This window comes from Arctopsyche grandis, chromosome 7 (genome assembly GCF_051622035.1).
Source record: "Arctopsyche grandis isolate Sample6627 chromosome 7, ASM5162203v2, whole genome shotgun sequence".
Taxonomy (NCBI): Eukaryota; Metazoa; Arthropoda; class Insecta; order Trichoptera; family Hydropsychidae; genus Arctopsyche; species Arctopsyche grandis.
Genome location: NC_135361.1, coordinates 30169124 through 30195740, shown reverse-complemented (window position 1 = coordinate 30195740; position 26617 = coordinate 30169124). Strand labels below are relative to the sequence as shown.

At 31.5% G+C, this 26617-nt stretch overlaps 1 protein-coding gene across 1 annotated transcript in view; it reads left to right on the top strand.

The window, feature by feature from the left end:
• Nucleotides 1-24261, top strand: part of LOC143914141 (neuropeptide CCHamide-2 receptor-like) — a 73723-nt gene extending 49462 nt beyond the window's left edge. Inside the window, exons 4-6 of the mRNA XM_077434231.1 lie at nucleotides 15062-15255; nucleotides 22796-22916; nucleotides 23877-24261. Of these exons, the coding sequence (XP_077290357.1) occupies nucleotides 15062-15255; nucleotides 22796-22916; nucleotides 23877-24261 (700 nt within the window). The remainder of the gene's footprint in view (nucleotides 1-15061; nucleotides 15256-22795; nucleotides 22917-23876) is intronic.
• Nucleotides 24262-26617: the final 2356 nt, after the last annotated feature.

Here is a 26617-nt window from a genome sequence, read left to right as displayed (position 1 = left end):
GGAGCTAGGAGCCGCCAAACATCTATAAAATCGCCTCTTTTTTACACCCACGAAACGAGTCCACCGTGCTTATTTAACGGTCGTTTTTAAAAAAAATACGCCGATAGATGCACAGAAAGTATCTTTCTCATACCGATTATGAATTTTTTTTTAAAATTGGTCCAGTTTTGGAGGAGAAAATAGAAGAATACGAAACCTCGATTTTGTCAATTTAAAATACGTTTTAGCTGGTTGAAGCGCAACTGTCGCATTCACTCAATATATATATTGATATATATTGTCGCATTCGCTCAATATATACATACACTCAATATATATATCGAAGAAAGGAACGGTAACAAAATTAAGGTTTCGGGTGTACAGCCCTCTTAAGGGTAAATCTCGCATCATTTGAACCAAATTTAAAAAAACTAAGTACAAGGATTTATTCTTATCAATAATAGAAGTATGACAAGATAGTAGATAAATATATTAAACTTTGAGCATATTAGAATTGTGACTCCGCCAGAAAAAAAAATTTTCCATAAAATTTCTTACCAAAACAGATTTACATATTGCGTGTTTACTGTCTTCACATTCCTTACCATGCAAATACTATATATAATAATTTCACTCGCAAAAACAAATTTCATGAAATACAATCATTTTTATATGGTGGTACAATTTAGCGTTATGTACTACCAAAGTGGTACGCGAGTCAAAAAAGGTTGGGAAACGCTTATGTATAGGTACCAAGTATGGCTATGAAATTCGTCGTAGCAAGAGATGTCATAGCTACGCTGACAATAAATAAATACTCTGTCCTTAAAATCTATTTATTTTTAACATTAAAAATATTGTAAAATATTGAAAAATTTAATACTAATAATAATTATATTTATAAAATATTAATGCCGAAATATTTAAAGTTGCATTTCATAAATGTTATCAAACCTGTATTGATTACAAAAAAAATACCGGAGAAAAAGATCAATTTATTTTAAAAAACAATTATTTTTGTTGTTTTATTTATATGAGAAATGAACGTTTAAGCAAAAAGCCTAATTTTTAGTTTTTTGGCTTTTCAGTCATTAACTCAAAATCTAGTATTGCTATGTCAAGAGTGAGTATTGGAAGCAATAGTCAGATAATTCTCGTATTGATTGTGATTTTTTTTTGCTTTAAAATACTTATAATTGATTATATAGCAAATTTCAAAAGTCAAAAATATGCTTTTTGCTCTTTTTTCGTACCAATTCGAGCGGTAAATGTCTTTTGAATTTCAATAATGTGTATTAAATATGATTTTTTTAAATTCTAAATTTGGTGTGTTATATGTTGTAAGAAATGACACAAAGCTTATTTTAAGTTATAAAAGGATTCTTTATATGTCCTTTATGTTCTCCAAAAATATATAGTCAAAATATTTTAACTCTACCTATAGTTAATTTATTCCTATTTCTAGTTTTATAATTATGTATATCTCTATTCCTAACTATATGGTTATTAAAATATTTGGGTAATAGATTATTATCTAGCTTATATACAAAATTTAAAGTGCTTAATTTAAGACTATTACTAATATCCAACCATTTCAATTCATCTTACATATTGATCAATTTTTATTTTAATTTTGCATTGTTTCAGTGGAAATCAATTATTCCGAAATTATTATTCGAAATACCTGGCTCTGTTCAGAAAAAAACTGAAATCAAAATCAAATGGTTGCAGCAATTTCTTTTATTAAAGAGTCTTACATATTCACTAGTTGAGAACAAGTTTAAAAAGGAATATTATATTCAACAGTTTATATTTAAATAATAAGTAAGAAAGGATAGTATTGAAAATGCATTAAAATTTATAATTAAATAAATTAAAACAAATTTAAGTGTTTAATTTAATTTTTAATTAAATCAGGTTTTTTTGCCGCATCTCGTAAAAAACATGTATATTGGTACATTTTTAAGTGTTCTGTCTCTTTGATAGAATTATGTATTATATGTACATGTGTATCCATATTGTGTCGTTCTCATCTTCATTTTATGACGTAAATAATTGGTAGTCTTCGTTTTGGTGGTGATCGATTCGGTTATACAAATTGGTCATACGTTGTGGCAATGCTGAATTGGAGGATTCGGCTATTATCATTGCGAACACAGGGCCGTAACGATGTAAAGCGATTAGGGGAATTGTCTTCGAGGGGATCGTGAGATCGTGAATTGTGTGCTTTCGGTCAATCAACTCATTTGCAACAATTATAAGACGAGACAATGATATTATATATTACATATTATAGTAGTATGTATGTGATTATTTTATATATAAATAATCGAATTAATCAATCTCACTATAGACATCTATTGCGAAAAATTATTATTAATATTGAATAATTAATTGTTTTTTTATTTACGATTTATTGAATTTTAATAAAATTGTTAGAATTTAATATGTGTAAATAGAGTATAATTAATTATAAAATATAATTTATTTTTTCGATTCCAAATCTGGCTTCGATTTTGGCTATAAATCTGTCGACTATTTTCCGATTAAATATCGACAAATTAGTGATATTTTATTAGTGTAGAGGTCGTTAGCTCCACTATTTAATTATTTGTTGTATTATATTATATTATATATATGGTTGGATATGATAAAAATCTATTAACTTACATAGTTTGAATTATAAATGTCGTTAAATGCATATTCAAGAACATATTTTAATTATTGGCAACATTATCATGTTACTGCAAAACAAATCTATAACCGATTTGGAAACATCTCAAATCGTTCTTCATTTTGATGAAAAATTAAAATTTTTTTTTTTAGAGTTTGACTTATTTAATGTTAATACAAACGAAATTAGAGTGATTGTTGCGAATTTGTTCTTTAATGTTTAACATTGTTGTGAATTGATAATTGGGATTGTGAATTTTTATTATTTTTTTCTAATTATCTTACTTAATTTATTACTTATTAGTTAAAGGTTTGCCGAACCTTTTTTACAAAGGATTTACAACAATTGAACAATAAACGGCACGCTTCCGGTCCTACCTCTACTCATCACACGCAGACGCGGAACAGACACAGTCAGAACAGAAAGACTAAAGATTTATGTGATTTTGTTAATATTGAATATAAAAATCTACTCTCACATTCAAAAACTAGGTGGCAATCATTATTACCTGCAATAGAACGCGCTCTAAAGCTATTAAAAGTACCAAAAACCTTATTAGATTTTTTCACTAATCCTCTCAGTGAAGTTTATGTATCTTTGGTTTCTTCATTGTAATTGTAGCACTTTTCATTTACATATATTAAAAATAGAAGGAAAAAAATCAATTATAGATATTCCAAATATTATCACTTCGATTGAAAATATATCTATAGAAAAGTCAAAGATATAATTTTTTTTTTGGGTGGGGGGATGTCCCGGTTTGACTTGCATGAAATCTGACAATTATTTTTAATGTTTAAATTTTTCTTTTTCTCTCACCTATATGCGAACATTTTAAAATGGTATATATTCTAATAATGATTTTTTGTTTTCAATACAACTGTAAATTTATCTAACAAAAATACGAAATTCGAAAGTAATTGTTAAAGCGCCATCTATAGTTGAGTCGTGCAGTCGTGCAGTCGTGCGTCGGTTGCGCATAGAAAGCAGCGCCGCGCGGCGACGACGCCAACTATAGAGAAGAACGCCGCGACAGAACTTGGCCGGGTATCGAAGCGAGTTCCAAGCATATATACGGCAAGTGAAACCTCTGAGCTCGACTGGGAGCGTGGCGTCTCTTGTAATCCGGCTACTCGGAAGTGTGGTGTGGGGCCGTGTTGAGGTCGGGGTTCCTGGTAGCGGTCGCCGCCACGTGGACCGGGCGTCCGCACTAAGCCCGCCATCAATATGGGGCCGCGGGGGGAGCCCTGCCGCCCCAGGTTGGCTAAGGAGGGGCGCACCGGGCCAGGGGGGAAACCCAGCAGCCAAAAGTCCCCGTGGGGGGCAGTAGTGGGATAGCGCCCGGGAGTGGGGGCCCGCTACTAGCCCGACCAACACATACGCACCCATATCTTTTGCCAATTTTTTCAATTTTGTAATTTTTAGTGTGTTACGGGGACGAGTATTAACCCTTTGTTGCTACGAGATTTTTCAAAATCCAAGCGAAAAATGCTGACATTTGTAATTATTTTGAAAAAAAATAATATATTATTTTTTTTACATACTTCGCCGAACGCGCGTAATTTTTGTAATACTTTATATACATTTTTAAGAAGCAGTTGTGGACTCGCGCTCTCTCTTTCTGTCTTGCTTTTACATGCGTGCGTGCGAAAGAGATACCTACATATATACACTAAATAAGTTTTGACGATTGTTTCCGACGCATTATTTTTTTCAATAATCTATTTTTAGACATCGATGTATTTGTCGTTGTTAAAACATGCGATACATTTGAAACAGGTAGCGGTCTTTCTCTCTTTCTTTCTTGGTTTTAATTGTGTATGTGTGAGCGAGACACACAAGGATGCGAAGTTTCTAATAATCAAATAAATAATTAAACATGTATCATAAAGATTTTGTATGCATTTCAGTTGCATTTGATTGATTGCACGAATTCGTGACGTCTATAATTGAAAGCGGATTTCTATTGTTTTTTGCCATTTATTTTAACTCTGCAAAATGATATCGGACAGTGAAAGTGACGAAAGCGAAATAATAGCTCCTCGCCGAGGAAGTCGACAAATCAGCAGCTCTACTGATTCTGAAAATGAATTTATCGACAATAATCAATTCCCAAGTAATAACTCCTTATATGACTTTGACAACGAACCCGAAATTTACTTTGATGATGAACCCGAAATTGAAGAGCTTTTAAAAAATTGATAAATATTTATAAAGCTTGATTGAAAAATAAATATAAATACGTATATAAAAAAAATGTTTCGTGCCACCGATGCGCTGGCAAAGAAAGTATTGAAATACGATAATTAATGACGACCACAACGATCGTCGTAGCAATCTTCACCGATTTCAAAACAACGATTTATCGTTGTTGTAGCAGTCAAAGGGTTAAGAAGCAGTTGTGGACTCACGCTCTCTCTTTCTGTCTTGCTTTTACATGCGCGCGTGTGAAAGAGATACCTACATATAGAGGTTGTGATCGAGAAATCTCGTCTCGAGAAATTTTGATTCTCGTTTCTCGAGAATATTTTATTGTAAAATTTCGAGATTCTCATTTCTCGAGAAATCGTTTATTAGAATCTCAAAAATATCGACAATATTCTTAACTTATTACTACATGTATTTACTCAATAAACTGACTGATTTGTATACTTGTTAACTCGTAAATAATTTTATGAAGTATTGTAATATGTATGGATGGTCAGTATTTTTATTATTTGTCCGGTAAGTTATTATTCGGTCATCATATAAGTACATATACACATGTTACAACGAAATCGCACCATTTTAAAGATGCATATATGTATGTGCATGTAGATACTATTTATTCACTAGTGCGGAAGTATTCGGTTATGATATCACTAAAACGCTAGTGAAAATATATTTTCACTGACAATATGACCCCACTTAACACACATAAAACAAAGATTTTTGATTTATTTTTTATTTATTCGAGTATTTGTTCCTTAGATATTAATCAATTTATAGTCAGTATTTTAATATGCATAGATGGTCAGTATTTTTATTATTTGTCCGGTCACAAAAACACGGGCAAAGCCGGGTAGCAACACTGGGAATTTTATAAAATTATTTTTTACATATTGTTATTTTTACTATTTTAAATTACTTTTGTATATTTTTATTTTCTTTTCATGCCTTCTTTTATAATATTTTTTTAATATAATTTTACTTTTTTTTCTATTCAATGTTCTATTGTATCTCTATATCTTTCTTTCGTCATGTCTTTAATAAAGTTGTAAACCCCTGATATAACATACATTTGTAGTGTTTGTGTCCTTTTGATTTTTGTATGTTGTCAAGTTTATATGCTAAAAAAATCAATTCACTATATTAAAAAAAAATTATACTTTCTCGAGAATTCTCGAGAAACAAAAAAAGAAAATCTCGAATTCTCGAGATTCAAATATTTCGAGAAAATAAGATTCTCAAATCTCGAGATTCAAATATTCCGAGAAAAGGAGATTCTCGATTCTCGAGAATCAAAAAAAGTCGAGAAATCACAACCTCTAGGCCTGTACTGGAAGTGCTTGCCGACAAAAAACGCTGGTTTCAATGAGAGAAAAGTCTGCTCCTTTACATACATAGATCGTCCAAAGAAAGGATAACTTGTGTGTTGCGGAAACGCATCAGGAACTTATATTATGAAATGAAACTTTTGATGATTGAGTATGGAGAAAAAATCCGTAAAAAAAATATATTTTTGACTTTTAAAATTAGCTAGAAAATTAATTATAAGTATTTTAAAGCAATTAAATATCACAATCAATAGGAAAAACATCTGACTATTGATTCCAATAATCACTTTGAGCACAGCAATACTAGATTTTAAGTTAAAGACTGTAAAAGCCAAAAAACTGTAAAAATCGCACATTTTTTTAAACGATCACATCTCGTAAACGACCACTAACCAACAAAAATCAATACCATATTCAAATTCAGTGGGTAAAATTTAGTAACGATTGGTTAGTCTCCGCTCTGGTAATTTTTTTTGTTGCTCAGTGTTATTAGTAGTCACCGGATCTAGAAGGTGCCGCGTATTGTTCAAAGGTTGTAAATGCATTGTTAAAGGTTTGCCGAACCTTTTTTACAAAGGATTTACAACAATGGAACAATGGATAGCACTGTGACTATCCTACCTCTAGTTATTAGTAGAGGTAGGATAGTCACAGTGCTATACAAGCGGGAATAAAGTACATACATACATAGGTTGTAAGATATCCACCATATATTAAGTGATTTCGGAATCGGTCACTGATCAGATTTGAATGAATGTATCTTTTGGAGATGGTTCGAGCACCGATAATTTAATCATACCGAAACTTATAATTTTAATAATCGTTATGTATGAACCTAAATTACTTTATTTTTTCCTTGTAAGGTCTCACCTTGAATTTGCCTCAATTATTTGGTCACCTTTTTATTTATCCCATATTAATTGTATTGAAAAAGTCCAAGTTCGTGGGCGGATATAAAATTTACTGATGTATACTCAATTGAAAAACTATTGCGAACAGTGTTGCTAGTTTAAAATTCGAGCTATTAAGTTGGTGTGTAGTTTTACAAGTTTAGTAATCAGATGAAAACAATTTGGTTTTGTAGTCCATTGGAAAAAAATGTTAAATCGTTCGCGTGCCATCGAAATTCTCAAACGTGTCACCGTTTGTATATTTTATTTATTATTAAATAGCAAATTGCTAGTGAATTATTTAACAATGTTATACTAAATCGATCGATTATCGATTGAATAACTACAGAAAATTCTTGTGTTAAATTGATTTGATCTGTCTTTTTTTCTGCAAATTTTTTTTAACGTCACGATCGAAAATTTATAATATAGCTTGAAATGCTTTGATTAAATCAAACATAAAAATAATTGTTTTGTTAACACTTTGCAGTTTGATATTTTTGATTTTAATTTTCAAATGCTTTTTATTATTACGAAATTATGTTCCCAATACATCTTATATCTATTTTAATAGCTACTGATGTACCGATCATTTTCTATTTTACAATTTAATTTAATTTGGTTAGTAATCATAGTATTATATTATTCTAATGTTAATGTACAGCATAATAGGAAAAAGAGCTCAAAAACCAATTTACAATTATTATAAATGCTCATAATAAGACTCTCTAAAGTCGATGACCTAAAGCAGATTGTGTTTAGGTAATCATAACACTTGCTGGTGTATAATCCAATGAAAACCCATAACGGAATGTCCATGTCCAATACGTTCAGTAAATAAATTGATAAATCCATTTTCCTCTCCAGTCATACTGCAAGCACCGTCTGTCGTTACCGATACAATTGTGGAAAGTTCTATTTCTCTTTCAGTGAGTGCTTTTACAACTGCATTGCAAATATCTATGTATTCCTTTTGTTGTTGTTGCTAATGATGTTGAACTGATCAATTCTTTGTATTTTTTACCACATAACCACGAGCTGAAAATTTATGTTTCCATTCTTTATGTAATAAATCAGAGTTGATAAGGTTTTTTTGGTTAGAATCTCTAAGCCGAAAGTAGAATTTTTTTAAAAATAATATTTCTTTATTTTATTTTGACCTTTGAAATTGTTTGTGTGTCCTTAATATTTTGTACTTATGATATTTATGGTAATATTAAGTAATGAAAAAAATATTAACAAATTCTAACTACCGGAAAGAAAACTTTTGTTCAACTGAAAATCCAAAAGGGATGATTTTCATACACTAGCGCTCAAATGTGCATCGAGAACAATCTCATAGCCGGTATTTTTTTAATTATTATTTTGTACCTTTTAATATTTTCTTAAAAATTATTTCAGAGATGTTTGAATTTTTTTTAAATATTTAAAAAAAAAATTGTTAAACACAAAGGTAGAAACACTGCGTCTAAAATTTAAATACATATGTATTAAATATTGTTGAGCCAATCTCGTCGCAAATATTAATCCTACCTACACGTTTGTCAGTAATTCAATATACACAAAAATAATATATAAGTCCACTACCTATGTATGTATATAAGATTAAGTACAAAATAAACATATGATAAAAGATTTGAATATAATAATACCAAGAAAACTGATAAGAGAAATATGTAATTTAGATTATTTTATTTCGAAAACCACACAATATTGCCGAACTATTTTGAATCTTTGTAAAAGTTTTGAACCATTTTTAATACAATTCGCATTTGATATCAGCTGATTTCCATATTTTCACGAATTGAAAAGAAAATTTGGGCAGAAAATGTACACCGTTGTCGACGCCCACCAAACGCCACCGAATGGTTCAAGGAACTGGCGGCAGAGTTCTTCAACGAGGAATCGTTAAAATAATTTTCATCGTAAAAACAATGATATTGAGTCATAATATTTTTTTATCAATTTGTTACAAAATTATACATAATTAAAAATTAAAAAAATAACCTTCGTATATTAAAAAAAGTGACGAAATTTAACCAGGCATCGAAGCGAGTTCTAACCATATATAGTTGAAATGAAACCTCACAACTCGACTGGGAGCGTGGCGTCTCTTGTAATCCGGCTGCCCGGAGGTCGGGTCTGAGGGCCGTGTTGAGGTCGAGGTTCCTGGTAGTGGTCACTGTCACGTGGACCGGGTGTCCGCACTAAGCCCCCCATCAATATGGGGCCGTGGGGGGAGCCCTACCGCCCCAGGTTGGCTAAGGAAGGGCGCACAGGGCCAGGGGGGAAACCCAGCAGCCAAAAGTCCTCGTGGGGGGCAGTAGTGGGATAGCGCCTGGGAGTGGGAGTCTATTACTAGCTCAACCAACATCATACGCACCCAGACCTTTTTGCTACTGACTACCATAACATGTTTTGTTTGGGACGCGCAGTACGCGCGCTCCATATAAATCTTCGGCCAAAAGTGAATCTTTGTACATATTTTTATTTTATTGTTACAAATCAATATACACTTGCAATTACAGATTTGCTCCAATGCGACGGGTGTACGTTAACGAAATACAGAATACATAAACAATCAGAAATACAATAATACATACATATACAATCAGAATATTTATTTATTTAATAGTTTTGGACCATTGTGGCATTACAGGAAGAACCTAATGCGCCACAATGGCCTACATTTGAAAAAGATATAAAAACATGATATAAAAACAAGTAAACTGTAAATAAAGGAAAAAAGCAAAAGCAGAAAACATGGTAAAATAAAATAATAAAAAAAAAGTAACAAAACGAAAATAATACATCATTCAGAGAGAAAAAAAATAACAAAAGTGTAAAAATTAAAAATAAAATCCATAAATCCCATTCTTTGTTTACACTGAGCAAAATTAAAATAGTATATAAAAATGTACAAAGGAGAAAGAAAAAATAAAATAAAATAAAACAAAATATGAATAAAAAATAAAATCACAGCGAGGCCCAAATGGAAGAGAGTAGATTAAGATTCCACACATTCATCACATTCAAATTAAGAAAGTAATGATGAGCGCAGGTTACCAGATAAATATGTTAAGATAATATCCGATAATCTACGCTCCCCAAGGTGGAAAATATCACATTCAGGGACAGCAGCAACGATTTCATTGAGAAGTCGAATAGCTCTTGGAATAGGAGCCATTCGAAAAAGAACTGTGCGAGCAGCAGGTACAACCATTAAATGATGATGTCTACCACGCACATAATTATTAGGGACATTAAGTCCCAACTATTCCAGCAACAACGGGCATGACGTATTACCACGCAATAGCTGGAGAACGAAACGAATTAACGAGAAGTTTCTCCGAAGTTCAAGGGAATTATACGCAAGCATGCCCAAAAGGAAAGGAGTAGGATAGAGATATGGGTAGTACCCATACTCTTTCTTATAAAGAAAACGAAGAAATGCTTTTTGCACTTTTTCTATAATAAGAGAGTAGTTTGCTTCATGCGGATTCCACACAATTGCATTATACTCTAGCTTACTTCTAACAAGCGAGTTGAAAAGCAAGCGAGAAGACAAGGGGTTGGAGAATAATCTAGCATATCTCAAGACAAATCCAAGTCGACGAAAGGAAACGTCAGCGATTATCTTGATGTGGTTGTGAAAGGTGAATTGAGGATCAAAAGTGATACCCAAGTCGACCATTGATTCCAGCAGTGGCGAGGACACGAATCTTTGACCTCAGTGGTGCTAAATATGTACATATATACGCTACCACTAAGCCAAACTGCTGGCTTTATATGTTTATTTGCTATTGTATATGCACATAGCTGTGGAGTCGCTATAAAAAGCACGACTCCAACTTTGATAATTACCCATAATCCAACCAAGATTTTAAAAATTAAAAAATGTTTTCTTATTTTTTTCCCATTTTATCCATCGGAACTGTTTTCGAATATCTCTAAAGTACTAATAAAGGATGCCGACTTTACCTCTATATGGGTCACCGTCACCGCACTGAATATTAAAAAAATTAAAATGTTCGTTTACCATGCATACATATGAAAAACGGTTAGTATGTACATATATATGTGGGTTTGGTGCAAACGATCGAAAAGCGCCAGAAAGATTGAAACACAGATTAACTGGATGGCTGCTTCAAACGCAATTCTCGACTTCACGAATGAAAAATTGCACATCAGATGACGAGTAACCTTTCGATGTGCACAGATGCAATTATTAAAATGGTAATTATTAAAATTGAGTTGGATCTTTCTGGCGAGTTTTTAATAATTTTATAAGGAAAAATTCGGAACTAAAGTATCAGAAGCACAGAACGTATACAGGGTAGATATGTCGGGACGTGCGGGAAGTGCGAGCAGTGCGCACGCATAAGGTACACGTGTCGTTAATCTGTGGTTCAGTCTGTCTGGCGCTTTTCGATCGTTTGTACCGCATCGATATATACATAGGTAGTGAGCTGATGCAAATCATCTAAGTTAAATGAAAAAAATGTACGTTGTATTGATAAGAATTTTAGTAACCGATACTAAGTTTCAGTTCGATAATACTAACGGTGTTCAAAAAATCCCCAAAATACACAGATGCACACACAAACATATTTTTTTCTCAGTGATCGATTCTGAGTTCGAATCAGTTAAAATCTCGAGTTCGAATTTTCGCATGATCACATAACTTCATCTATTGTTACTACATACATAGATAAAGTTAAAATCGGATGTGACCAGCCCATAACCTTTTTCTGTGTATTTGAGGAATATAAGAAGGATAACAAACAAAATTCGATAATCAAAAATACATATGTACATATTAAAGTACAATTAAATATGTACAATTAAAGTGTGATATAATAACACAATTTGCGTATGCTTCTTAAATCATACTAGTGAAAAGAACGATGAACTATCATCGCATGGGTCATGGCATATTAAATAATTCAATAAAAAATATATTTAAAGTAACAAAAAAAAATGATGTGACAAACCCACGACTATGTCTATGTATTTGAAGAATATAAGAAGGATAAAAAAACATAAATCGATAATAAAACAAACATACACATACCGGCTATGAGAGCATTTTCGATACAAATTGAGCGCTACCCTAGGGAAATTTAAAAGGTTGAAATAAAATAATGAAATATTGTCTAAAAAAAAAATACTTCTTCCGGTTTACCAATTCTGACCAAAACCGTATCAACTCTAGGTTAGTACATAACTAATATAAATATAAATTTTCAGCTTGATATGCTCAGGGTTGTGGAAAAAATTGTGTGGTCACAACATTTTTGATTTTTCTTAGAGGAAAAATTCCCCCTTTTTTCGTGAACTTATGAATTTACCAGGGTTCACAATTTACCGACTTCGTCTTTATCTTATGATTCGACTCCTACTCCAACCGCGACTCCAACGCCGACTCCAACTCCGACTCCAACTCATATAAAATTGTTAGTAATAAAAATATTAGCAATTTTAAAAAATATAAAAAATTAAGGGAATTTAAAAAAATCACCTTATTGTACCCAATTTATTGAATTATTGGTAATAAAATAGACAAATAAAAAGTAAGTAAATTCATTGTGTATGTGTATGAATTTCATACACAAAAAATCAATTTATAAAAAAATTAGAGTAAAAACCAGAAAGTATGAGCCCGAGGAAACAGGCGGATTTTCGCAATAACACATGAAAATACACGCATTTCAATGATTGTATTTATTATGTCATTTATTTTCATGATTTTTATAAAATTATTAAATTGGAATTTATTACTGCATTGACAATAAAATGGGAGACTATAGTTGACGCATACCGTAATACTATTAATTAAAGAGAGTATAAAAATACGTGCGGCAGGCTATAAGTGAAATACGTGGATGAAGCAAGAAAAAAAATATTTATGTATGTGTATGAGTGTTACTCAGAACATAAATTAATGGAAGCATGCGGGATAGGCCTTCATCTATGTATGTATGTAGCAGTGAAAGACGATTTGCAGCAAACGATTCTGAAAATGAATAATGATCTCTATTCTATGTAACTACAAATCACTCGGAATATTATATGTAAGATGGGAGATGGGTTAGCTAGCGAATTTAACAAAATTAGGCAACCCAGATGACAGATTAGCAGTTATAGGTCATGGTAGGAGTAGCTAGATGACATCATAGATTTAATCTTCCCAAGGCTAAATTAGCATACTTTATAACAAGGAAAAGGCAACATCGACAACTTAGTCTAGTAATTGTTTATTATACCTACATACATATATACAGATGTACATATGTATAATGAATTACGACTTTGAAATGAACAGGTATCCGAACTGTGGCTTGCTATTAATATTATGAGTCGGGTGAATTTGTCAAAACAGTCAACTACATTTTTTTTGACATGCAAATGCGTTTGAATTGGAGTAACAAATTGAATTGGAGTAGCTTAGAAAATAAATTGACTATAACTTGTATATTTTTTGTCCGTGGAGCATTTATTACAACTTATTACTACATTTTACCGAACTTTTCATAATAAATGAAGCCTACAAGTTGTGATTCAATTACTAGTATTTTCATCATACTTTGCATATTACATAAAGTATACAAGATTTGATTGATTTGCCATCATTCTTTGTAGTTGTGTTTTTAGCACAGACAGCATTCAAAACTAGTAAATGGAAAACTGGGCCTTTCATTCGTCTGATCTTTCATATTAAAAGACATTCCACAGATGCTTATGTATGGACAATATAAATTAAAACACTTTTCTCCTATATGAGAATTTTCAAATCGTTTCAGTGTCGTAAAAAGTCAACGTGTTCTGATTCAAAGATTAGATGAGAAAAAATTCATGAAAATTCTCAGAACTAAAACGGGCAATAATAACACAAATTATTCATATGGTATTTCATAAGATATGCATATCGTATGTACCTACATACCATACATATGTACAATATGCGGAATATCATTAGCAGTGGAAAATTTATTAACGCGGAAAATTGCTCGTAAATAAATCACCAATAGTCTGAGAAAATAATACCGTATACAACGCAATAATGTAGTTTTATGTATGTTTGTATACATAGTACGATAGATAAATATTCATTTGCGAATTATACAATTTACATTTTATCGAATCACGAAATTCGCAAATGAGAAAATCTTTCGTGAAAATGTGAATATTCATTGTGGTTTTTGTAGGCAGCGCTCGCCAACTATTTTCGAATATCTCAATTTGTTGTACGAAAAGCCTTTGCCAAAGGAGAAATTTTCCAAAGCGTTTCGCGTGATTGGATCGAATCTCTGCAAACACACCTGTTTTATTCCGAAGCAATTTCAGAGGTATTAGATTTTACCTTGCTCGTTTCATACCAGTCACAGTATATACCTATCGATTTTATCTCTCACGAGATTCCACTGTCTCGAGTGGGATGTTAGCAATTAGAAGAAGACATCGGATATGATACTGTAAAACAATATAGTCGTCACCGTTGAGTTATTGACCTCAAAATTTGAGTACATACATACATATGTACATATATTTTACTATAGAAATATTCGGTTCTAGCATATTTATCAGCTGCCTGTGTTGTTTGCTCGTTACAAAGTTTCTTATACCACTCCAATTGAATTTTAAACTATGTACATATGTAGCTCTCTTGTTGCTCTTAATTATGTATATTCAAATGAAATGTTATTTGCATTCGAAATAAGTCTCGTTTAATGTTCATCATCTCATTTGCAAAAATGGCGAATTCCTTTGAGGCTCACTCATGTATACATTTTATGTGCGTTTTAGTATCGAAGTAATGGCAAATGGGAAACTGTTAATGGAGTGAATTAAGCTTACCAAACGTGGGGCGAATCTCAAAAGCTCTTCACTGGTAGATTCCCAAATAAAATTACCTTGATTACAGGTAGTGAAACGGAAACTTTTATTGGATGTCTAAAAATATATTTCTATTTTGTTCACAGGTGTAACGTGGCTGCTAAAGCTCTCATATATTACCTGCTACCACTGTCAGTGATTGCATTCTTCTACATACTGATGGCAAGGAGGCTGCAAGCGAGTGCCAGGGAACTCCCAGGCGCACTGCACGGTACTCAGAGTGCATCTCAAGCACGGGCTCGAAGACACGTTGCACGAATGGTGCTCGCATTCGTAATAGGTAATTTTGATATGACAATGTTGTGCCCGTTGATATTCCGATGGATTTTGTTATCTAAATATTTTAAATAAATTAATGAAATCGACGGATAAATAACCAAATTACAGACTTGTATACGGTAGCGCAAGTATTTATGGTCGCGAAGTTGTGACCTTCGCCTGACCTGTATAAATACCGGACTTAACGAAAAAGATAAATATATGAGAATTATTGACTGATTCAGAATATAAAAAATGGAACCATATTATTTTGAAGCCATTCTCAGGACGAGAGCAAGGAAAGATAGCTGAAAATGATGATGTTGGATAGGCGCTTTTCAAATAATAGTAGACCGCTCCATTAGTGTTCAAAGCAAGAGAGCAAAAAAAGTACTAGATTTTCTAAGAAATTGACAACTGTGAACTATTTTTTGTGCGAATAACATCTATCGAACGCCAATCTTTGATGACGATATATAATAATAATAATAATAATAATAATTATATATAATAGCTTTTATTCCAGACGATGAGGAGAATAGTGCAATCCCCAACGCCCACATAAATAATATATAGATAATAAAAAAAGTATTGAAAAATTGTAAACAAAAAATAAATAAATAAATACATAAGTAAATATATAAATATTACTGATAATAAATAATAAAAATAATAATAAATAATAATAATTATAATAATAAATAAATAATAATAAATAAGTCTAATAATAATAAATAATAATAATAATAATAATAAATACATACATACAAACAGGGCTGGACTGAGGGTATGTGACGCCTTTAGGCCAATTTGATTTTCAGTGGCGAAATATGACAAAATATAATAAAACTTATTATAATCTATCTACATATATACATATGTATATATAAAAATCAATGTTTGTCTATTGTCTGTCACGTATGTGTTCCTATATACATAATTTAATCGATTGCGATGAAACTTACAAGAATTATTGTGTGTATGTCCGCGATGGTTTCTGTAAAAAAAATCACCCAGAAACGGGAACGAAAATGGGGAAAAAGGGAATGAGTGGCATTGCAACGCAATAATTTCAAATGTTTTTGCGTCGACACCTTCGTTGTTAGGGTAAAATAAACAAAAAGTTGAATAATTTCAAATGTATTTGCCGCCTGCGTTTTTCCGAAATATGGGGACGGGAACGCAATGGGAACAGAAACAGGAACGGGAATTGCATGCGTTATTATGGCATTGCAGCGCATGCCGGGCTTAGCTGGCTTAAAATAAAATATAAAATTTAAAAATACAATTTTCCCTGTGAGAAAGGTGGCGACTTTTTAAACTCTTTATTATACTTTCTTTTCAATGTATTTTTACCATAAATGGGATACCGATTAGGAATATCCCAAATAATAATAATAGTAATAACTTTTTTATTCCAGACGATAGGGAGAATAGTGCAATCTCCATCGTCCATATAAATAATATATACATACATTAATATAATTATATAATGATAATAATTATTATTATAATAATAAAGTAATCAATTTAATGTATACTTAAGGCGATCGGTGGAGTAGTTCCATCCACCGAACATACATACAGTGAAGAGCGCAAATGAGAAGACCCTGAAGAAAGATAAATAAATAATACACTTAACAAATGACAGATAAGCAAAAAAGTATTAAAACGTTTTTCTGCGAAGTTAGGAATAGGAAAATAATTCTGTCCTGATGAGTATCCGAAGTCTACTTATCACATATGAAATGTTTACGAAATAAAACATTTTACCGTCGATATTTTTAATTATGATATAGTGATGTCAGTAATAATAATAAAGTTGAATAGTTAAAAGTTTATTACAACCATTAAACACGAGTTTAGATACAATAGAGGCATACGACGCAGATGAATGAATTCATTGTATGTTAAAGAATATACATACATACATATACATATTACTACAAAATGTGTTTTAAATTTGAGACACATGTTTACGAAAATCATCACAAAATCCATATTTGTTGTTAAATTCATTTCTGGCATTCATTGTAGTGAAATCATGTCCAGTTCTATTAAAATATTTCTTTTAATTGATAACATGTCATGTTATAGCCTTTATTCTTTTCTTTTTCATTTGTTTTCCTTATATTTATCTTTTTCATTTTTTTTATAATCTTTGTAAAAATCTGTTATTGGACTTGGATGTTACATATATTATATATTTACTATTTGTTTTTTATACATATCTACATCATGTTGTTTTTTGATTTTTCAATAAATAAAATAAAAATAAATAAATAAATAACATCATCGGCTCGTCTAATCTTGCCTAGTCCATAAAAGTTCCTAATTTGAAAAAAATCATTTTTTTAATTAGAAACCCTGTGATGCATCTTTAAGGTAAACACACAGAGTGGTACGCGGCACGTGTTTTCTTTTTTAGATATTTTTCCACAAGACCAAAACTAAACCCCTGGAGTGTTTTTGGGGATAAATATTTTTTTGGTGATATACATACATATTAGGAGAAACTTATCAAAGCTGGCGCCCTAATGGTGTCCTTAGCCGAAGCCTTCTTGAATCCGCGCTAAAGCCGGTCCTGCATACGCAATACATATACATATATGTATATGTAAGTACAATAGAATGGTGAAATTTTTTCAAAAGTGCAAGAATGAGTAATATTTCAAAATAGAAATCGGGCAGACAACGGAATTTCGTTGGTATAGTCAAGTCTTTTGTGAAACGAATTATTAATCTTATAATTTGGTAAAATTTACAAATGTCATTTAATTATAAACTATATCTTAAATTTACTGCACTAACATAATCACAATAAAATTCATTTAAATTGGCTAAAAGCAGTAATGCATTGTCTTTATATTTGAATATACACATATATTCTATTATTATTATTTTTTTCTAACAATCATGCACACTCGTATTTACAGATTAATAATCATTAATTATTTGTTTAAATTACACACGACATCTATGGTCAAACATTGTACAAAAGTATTGTAAATATAATACAAGGCAAATATAAACAGCGATTAATATCCACAGAGACACTTATGGACAAATTTGCAGCATTTATACAAATCAGCGAAAATTAAGATGCTGAATAACTCGAATTTTCGCGAGAGAGATAGGACATGGATGTCAATTTGTTGGAACCGTTTAAATGTGATCAGATTAATTGGCAAACTCTGATAAGAAACGATCCACTTTGTAGTCACATATGTAGGGTCTAATCAGCAGCACACACCAGGGATATAACCCGTGACCACAAAATTGAAATCATTACATGCTAACCTTCTGGTTGATACATACATATATAATAGTGTATCTATATTTCTATCTAATAGTGTGTCTGTATAAGTGCACTTGTCACCAGGTTGTCATTATTTATTTTATTTTATTTTATTTCAAAGAACAGGAATACTTGCCTTTACAGATCGCTACAAAGCAACGAGTGCACTTATACAATACAATCAATATATGTACGTCAGCATTTTATACAATGCGTATTCGTACAGACATCTACAGTGACATCTTTGGAGAAATTTTTGTAGCATTTTAGCCAGCAGTATGGCTTGTATGTTTAGCACCAGGTGATCGGTGAGTTCGATCCGCCTTACTGCTGGTTAGATTTGGGGGTATTTGTGACTCCAAATCGATCGTTTCTTATCAGAGTTTGCCAATTTTATCTGATCATTGTTGAAACGGTTCCTCAAAATTGGCAAAAAATCATCTTTCCTGCTGTCACAAATCTTATTGTGTGTATAATTTGTAAAAATTATTTACAAAATCTAAATCCATAGATGTCTCTATGGCACAGTTAACACTAGCGATATCTACACCGATATGTATGAAATTTTCCATATCCAGTTCCCATATTGCAACCTGTGGTTCCTGGCATATATCTATGTAAATAAATAAATAAATATTTATATAAAGTCAATTTCCCTTGAGATAATTTAACAAACCGCGTAGACTAGTGGTTAGCATATTATACTTTCAAGTAGAATGGTCACGGGTTCGAGTCCCACTAGAGTCCCGCTGCTGGCCAGACCTTGGTTTGTGACTCCAGGTCGATCGTTTCTTATCAGAGTTTGCCGATTTTTATGATTTTCATTGAAACAGTTCCTGTAAAATTGGCATCTCTTTTCCTATCTCTCTTGCTAATCTCAAGTTATTCAGCGTCTTGAGTTTCGCCAATTTGATTATTTTATTTTATTTACATAGATATATACGAGGAAGGCTTGACATGAAGACCCTTATGCGTCTTCCTGGACAATTAATTACAAACAATGCAGCATTTTATTATTACATAAATCACTGTATTTCCAGAAGCCGAAGAACACGAAATAACAATTAATTAATTAATGAATTACAGAATTAATCCATTGAGACATCTATGGATTTTAGATTTGTGCATATTTTTTTATAAATTGTATGTACAATAAATAAAGAAGATTTGTGACAACAGGAAAGATGATTTTTTGCCACATACATATGTATGTACGACATGTAACGTGTAGTTTGTAATAATACATATTGTAATATCGTCATCGCTGAATAGATGATGTTGCTGTCACCAGTCTGTCATTGTTTAAGGGAAAATTGATTTCACATATTAATTGTTCGGAATTTCGATTCGAATTTCACTTTATCAACTTGAAACCATATTCCATTTCTATTGTACGTTTGTGAAAATTTTCAACGTGTTAAATTTTGCACAGCCTTATGCATCATATGAACATTTCACCGGTAAAAGTGTGTCAAGAGGATATACAAACATATAATATGTATGGATGTATGTACATTTCGATACGAACAACAAAAACCAGTATTGCGAGTAGTGAATTTCCAATTTGCTCATCTTTCACAGTGGTAAATTTCACTCGAATACGAACGATGGGAAATTCGCATCACGCAAAATTTGTCAAATTTAATAGCCCTCTGGCGGTACATGATATATTTTGCAAAATTTCTCTCGCCCTTCGATAATAAATTTCGAATTAATCGAAGGTTTTAGGGGTCTCTGGCAACTTGTTTGTTGCCGTGGCACCTGCTCTCAAGTTTTACTGAAATTTTCCACGATGTCCCGTGGGAAATTGTAGTGTTTTCCGATTGCCGGTGGCGAACTGATGTTGCTCGGACCCGAAACGGGGATTAGCTGCCTCAATTAACCCTTTCGGCGCGGTCGGTGTACTTTTGAAGAGGTCCAAAGAGGCTTAACCCGCAGCCATTCCGATCTCAATTATTTATGTAAAATAGTAGTTCTCGGGGAAGTATTATTTGTCGTTGCAATACCTACACATATGTATATATGTATAAGTATTTGAAGGTTTGTTTCTAACTAAACTTATTTTAAAACCTCGGTGTATAATCATGTGCACGTGACGAGTTCAAATTCGCAGATATGATTTTTTCAATGTGTCTGCAATAAGTTAATTTTTTATGAACCCATTAGTCATTCAGCCGCTGGCCTTTAACGGGTGGTTTCTCGAAACGAATTAACAAATGATTTAAAATTTTTAGTGAATACTTATAACTATTTTGAATATTAGATGCCTAATATGGGCAAACAATTCAACCAAATTTATTGTGATTATTTCATCAATAACCGTGATCTACAACAAATAACAGCTGATAATAAAATTAGTGTAAAAACATTGTACAATATATCTAAATACAAATTCTCAATCGTGCTCAAAGCAGTCAGCACCATTTTAATTTGAATTATTTTTAAAACACTTGTAAGTATGATTGTAAAAGCGTATTTTAAAAGTCAGAAATATACTTTTTTTACGTGATTCATGGGAAATCAATGTCAAAATGTAAAAAACTTGATTTTCACAAGGTTTTTATTAGTTTCACCAAATACACGCCTTCCTAAAATCTTTTAATCGCTTTAAAACTTTTCCATATTGCGAGGTTTGCCCCCCGACAGAGATTTTATTGTCATAAACATGTCGAAAAATTCGAAAATTCTTGAGATGATGACAGTTCTTGATTATTTTAATTGTTTAAATGCCTATTAATTTTATTTTATTCACGCTATATCGTATACGATTTGCATTTTCGGTTCTCAATATTTCTCATATATGTTTTTACTTCGCTAATAGTTGTTGCTCAGTATTATTATCATTTTTTCAATAAGAAACTAAATATATTATTATTATCAAATCAGATTCAACACATTGAGGGTTAAACCTCAAACGCCTTTAATTTTACATATTTCGACAATGCTAACTAAAAAGGATCATCACTCATGCGAGCTTTAATTAAACTAGCAAATTTGAGCTTTCCCCGCACAATACACAAGTCTGTACAAACCAAACCTAACCTAGCCTAACCCTTTCGCCCGAACCACTAGTTTATCACGTTCTGTTAATTATTTCAACCTTTTCTTCGTGTTCAAATAAAACCTTATTTGAACACAACACACACACACACATAATAGAGAGCATGTAAATACTCTTATCAGAGAAAACGCATTAGCACTGATGAGGGTATAGAATGAGTTTTACCCAAACGTGGAAATTAAATAAAATACACGTATGTCACGTTTCATCGATTCGCGATTGAAAAAGGCGGGAAGCGGGTTATTTTGTTTAATCCTACGGGATTGAATCGATTTTTTTTCATTCCATTTCGCATCTTGATGACTGGACATTTGCCTTTTGATGCGTGGATTGAAAATGTATTAAAACGGGGTGACCAAACGCCCCGTTTTGTATGGGATAGTCTTGCTTTTTACAGAAGTTAAACTTAATTTTGATTGGGTTATTCTCAAGTGGGGGGGGTAGAATGTTAAGTCTAATGAATCTATCATGCAGAGGAGTGAGAAAACTCACTCGCAGAGGAGTGAGTTTCAGTCTCATAAATTCAATTCATTATACGGTGCATGAGGAAGTTTTTAAAATTTTATATGCATATTGTCACGTTCTAATGAAAGATTAAATAAAAGATTTTTATTTTTTTAAATCTACTTGGTTAACTAACCAAGATTTCATTTTTATTATTAAAACGATACATTTATCTTATTCATAGATATATTCGAAAAAAAAAACAGATTTAATTATGGAACGAAACATTTAAATGAGATACGTAGAACTGTTTCACTTTAACTTTGCTTCACTATTTAACTTTTTTCTGCTGCTGGTGTGTTGACTGCTACTCTCGGAGTGTCGATGGTTATGACTAACTTTAATTCTAACAGTAATGAGTTTATATACTTTTCTTCAAAACAATGAAGTATTGAAGACACGTGTCGTACAATTTTGGTTAGTCAGCGTTTAAGGTGTGCCAAAAACCAATGGTGCTACTTATTAAATTAGGTGTGTCACAAATCAATGGCGTGTCTTATCCCTACTGGTTAGTCGACTACATTGATAAGTGGAATATATAACACTGGTTTGGGCAAAGTCCGGCACTCCTGTCATTGATAAGCGAGGTACATAACAATATGTACAAAATTTCATGTTGTATGAATATTTTTTTTATTTATGAAACTTATTAAAAATCAAAAAATTGTGAGAAAATATATTATATATTATTTTTTTCAGTGTTTATAGTATGCTTTCTGCCATACCACGTATTCATGCTGTGGTTTCACTTTCATCCGACCGCTATGGAAGATTACGATGAATGGTGGCACGCTTTGAGAATCATCGGATTTTGCCTCGGGTGAGTTTTTTTTTCATAAACACATTAACTTATCAGCATAGGGGTACTATTTAACATATTTCCAATGCTGAAGTATTTATCTTCCTAAATTTCCCAAAATAGTACATAATTTCCTTATGTATGTCAGTAATATGTTCGTTAGTACGTTCGAAGAATCTATTGAATGATTTTGATAAAATTCTTAGAAAATATATAAGAAAAGGTCTTATCATTTACTCTTGGATTTATCTATTATAAATCTATCATAATTTTCCTGGTCTTACCCAATCAAATACGCACTTGACATAGTTGTAGAAAATTTCGAATTTAAAGCGTGTTTAAATGTAATTGATAAGCGTCAAGGTTATGCAGAGGACGCATTTAGAGGCGATAATCATTAGAGGTAGGGTTGCATTGACATATGAAAAATACATATATTAAATTGATTTATAGTCTGTTTGCATTTGGAAAGACCCCTTTTATGATTTATTATCACAAAAACAAACTTCAAACCCTTCCATTAAAGGTAGGCATTCACGAAGCATTATTTGTGTGTCGTAGTTGTATTTCAGCAACTAGCAAACTTGTAACAAAGTACAACTGTTAGGATGATCTTTGTTGTATTTATCGCTGTCTTTCATGATCTTTTCGATTTTATTTCATTTAATTTATGATTTATGATTCATTTAATGATCTTTTCGATTTTATTCATATTCGATCATTTTTTAATTCAATAAAAGATTCTCAGTGACGAAATTGTCTTTCGTAAGACATATCGACACATTTCATAGCCAGAGACGTACATATGTATCTGCAGGTAGATATCTGAATGGCTACCTTTACCATGAATCTTGGGTACCATTTGTTACCATTTGTGATCTTAAAACCCTCTTTACATATGTAAGTGACCTTTGCTCCACAAATCTGTTCGTAAATGGCCACCTTAACAATTGATAACTTGTTGACTTTGATTTCTTCCAGTTTTTTGAACTCGTGCGTGAATCCCATAGCTCTGTACTGCGTCAGTGGTGTTTTCAGGCAACACTTCAACCGTTATCTCTGCTGCAAAAGACCAGTCGGACAGAGGATGTCCAGGAGGTCCAGGTCCCAAGCTCTGGAGACCAGCTTCAACTCCACATGTCGTCGACACACCCAAGACACCCACATAGGCAGTTACAGGTCACCGAGGATGCTGACCACAGCCGACACTGTAGTCGTGACCACTTTTGATGGAGTCAACAGCAAGCAGAACAACAGCTCCTATGTAGTCAAGAACATGAGCCTGGGTTCCAATTTGTCTAACAATAAAGATGCTTGTTATTTGACTACGGCCGGTGTGACGACCAATAACACTATTTTGAGATAGCTTTGAAGTTCAGATAATTAGATTTTGATTACTTGGAGAAAGCCCTTACATCTAACCAGTGATGATCCCTGAGCTGTGGTTATTGTATTGGTTTGCTCACATTTTTCTCTTTTTGCTATGTGAAATTGCAAAAGTTTTATTTTAGATTACCTTCAGTCTATAAAAAATAGCTTTTTTATTTTAAATAATTTCATTTAAAGAAATAACTCGACTTGAAAAATTCTCACTTAAAATATGTTATATGTATATGAAGCTGAATTTTTGTTTATTAGTTTCACAAATCTACAGTTTTCAATTTAGAGCCACCTAACTTGGTATATAAACATTCTCACGGTTCTCTAACTTGTACTGTAGACGGTTTTTGGAACGCCTCAGAGCCATTGGATGGCAATTTTTTCAACTTTCGAGCGTATGAGCGACGCCGGGCAATTTTCTTATTCACTACATATACAAATATGAGTGTGTTTGTTTATGCGTCATGCAAATCTTAAGCTTTTTATTTAGAACCACCATATTTGATATATTATATCATGGCACTCTTACTTAAATTGCAAACGATTGACTTGGAGTTATTGGATGAAGATTCTTTTCAACTTTCATCCGCCTGAGAACGTCAATATGTATATGTATTACATATATTACATATATAAATACGGATTTGTGTTTTTTATGCAAATCTATAGTTTCTAACGGCCAAATTTGGTAAACATACGATTTAATAGTATTCTCTACCTTAAATATAGCCCCCCCCCCCCTCCCCTATTCGAAAATATTTGAAAAAGTTCTGTGTTTTTTAATAAGTTTAACAATATGTACAGTACACCTCTAAATTTATGTACTCATATATGTATGTATATAGGCGATCTTTTTTATATACCTAAATGTACTTTCAATCTAGTTGTGCTTAAAATTGGCAGATAAAGTTTTACAATACAAGTTTGATTTCTGAGAATTTGTTGCCGATAATTATGTTTTTTTCTATATTTAAAAATGAAATTATTATTGAAGTTTATTTATTTTCGCTGTAATTATAATGACTGCAATTTTTAATGTAGAATTTATGTAAGTATATTATTGGGAAAATCAAAAATTTAGACCTAGATAATTTTATCTGTGGTTCTATTTTATAGTATGTATATTTGGTTACATAATATATGTAATAGCATGCTATTTATTAAACATATCTATCTGAAAATATTATTCATTTAAAGCTGAAATACATCATTTTAAATTAAATACATTAAACTATTTATAATGTGGTGTATTTTTATATATGTATTTGTACATAATATAATATATATTATTATTGATAAGTTTCATTAAAATACAGTTCAGCATGTTCTCAGTGTACTAAAATGCACATACTATTTTATGTAAGATAATTCTCGCATGAATTTAGTATTGAATGTATTGTATTTAATTTATAAATAATAATTTTAATATACATAATATCTATTAAGTAAAGTATATAAATTTATTTTTAATCAACATGTTCCAAATGTGTTTTAATCTAAATTTTCAAAAAAAAATTCCAGGTAATTACATTAATAATAATTTGAATGATTCGAACGAGCTGAATGAGTTAGCGTATAAATAGTTAATCGTGTTTACGTAATCAATGATGCAGTTGTAATTTTATGATTCATGAATGGATTTTTTTAACAATTATTATTTTCTATTGCTATTGTTTGCCATTATGTATATCCGTTACAATTCAATGAATGATTAATTCGATAAAGTCTGCATAAGATTTTTAATTTAATTATAATTATATAACGGAGTTTATGATTTGATGTATGTTTAATATATATGAAGTATATAATGATATACATATGTGTAATATTATAATACATAAATGTGATTGACATCTTTATATTCGTAGAAAAATTAATATAAAATTTAAAAACCAATAAATTGATATGTATAATATTAGAATAAAAAAAAATTGATAAGAAATGTGTAGCGTTCAATGAATGTAATCAAGAAAATTATTGTAAATATTTGATATTTAAAATGTTCCCGGCAAATCTTCATCTTAAAGACCGAGGTATTTTATGGATGCTGTATATATATGTATGTAATATACATATACGTATATACACAATTAATCATTGATGATTGATTATTTATTCACATGGAAAAACATCTATTGTAGAACTTTCAATGTAAGTATGTAATTTTTTTTTTAATGTGACTCATTCCAATTAAATGTATTAAAATGTTTTAGATTAAGAAAGACCAGAATTAAAAATCATAAATTAATTAAACAGTAATATAGGTATATGTAGTTGGTATTTTTTATGCATAACATAGGGAAAGCCAAATGCTTCTTATTAAAATTGTAAATACTTTTAAT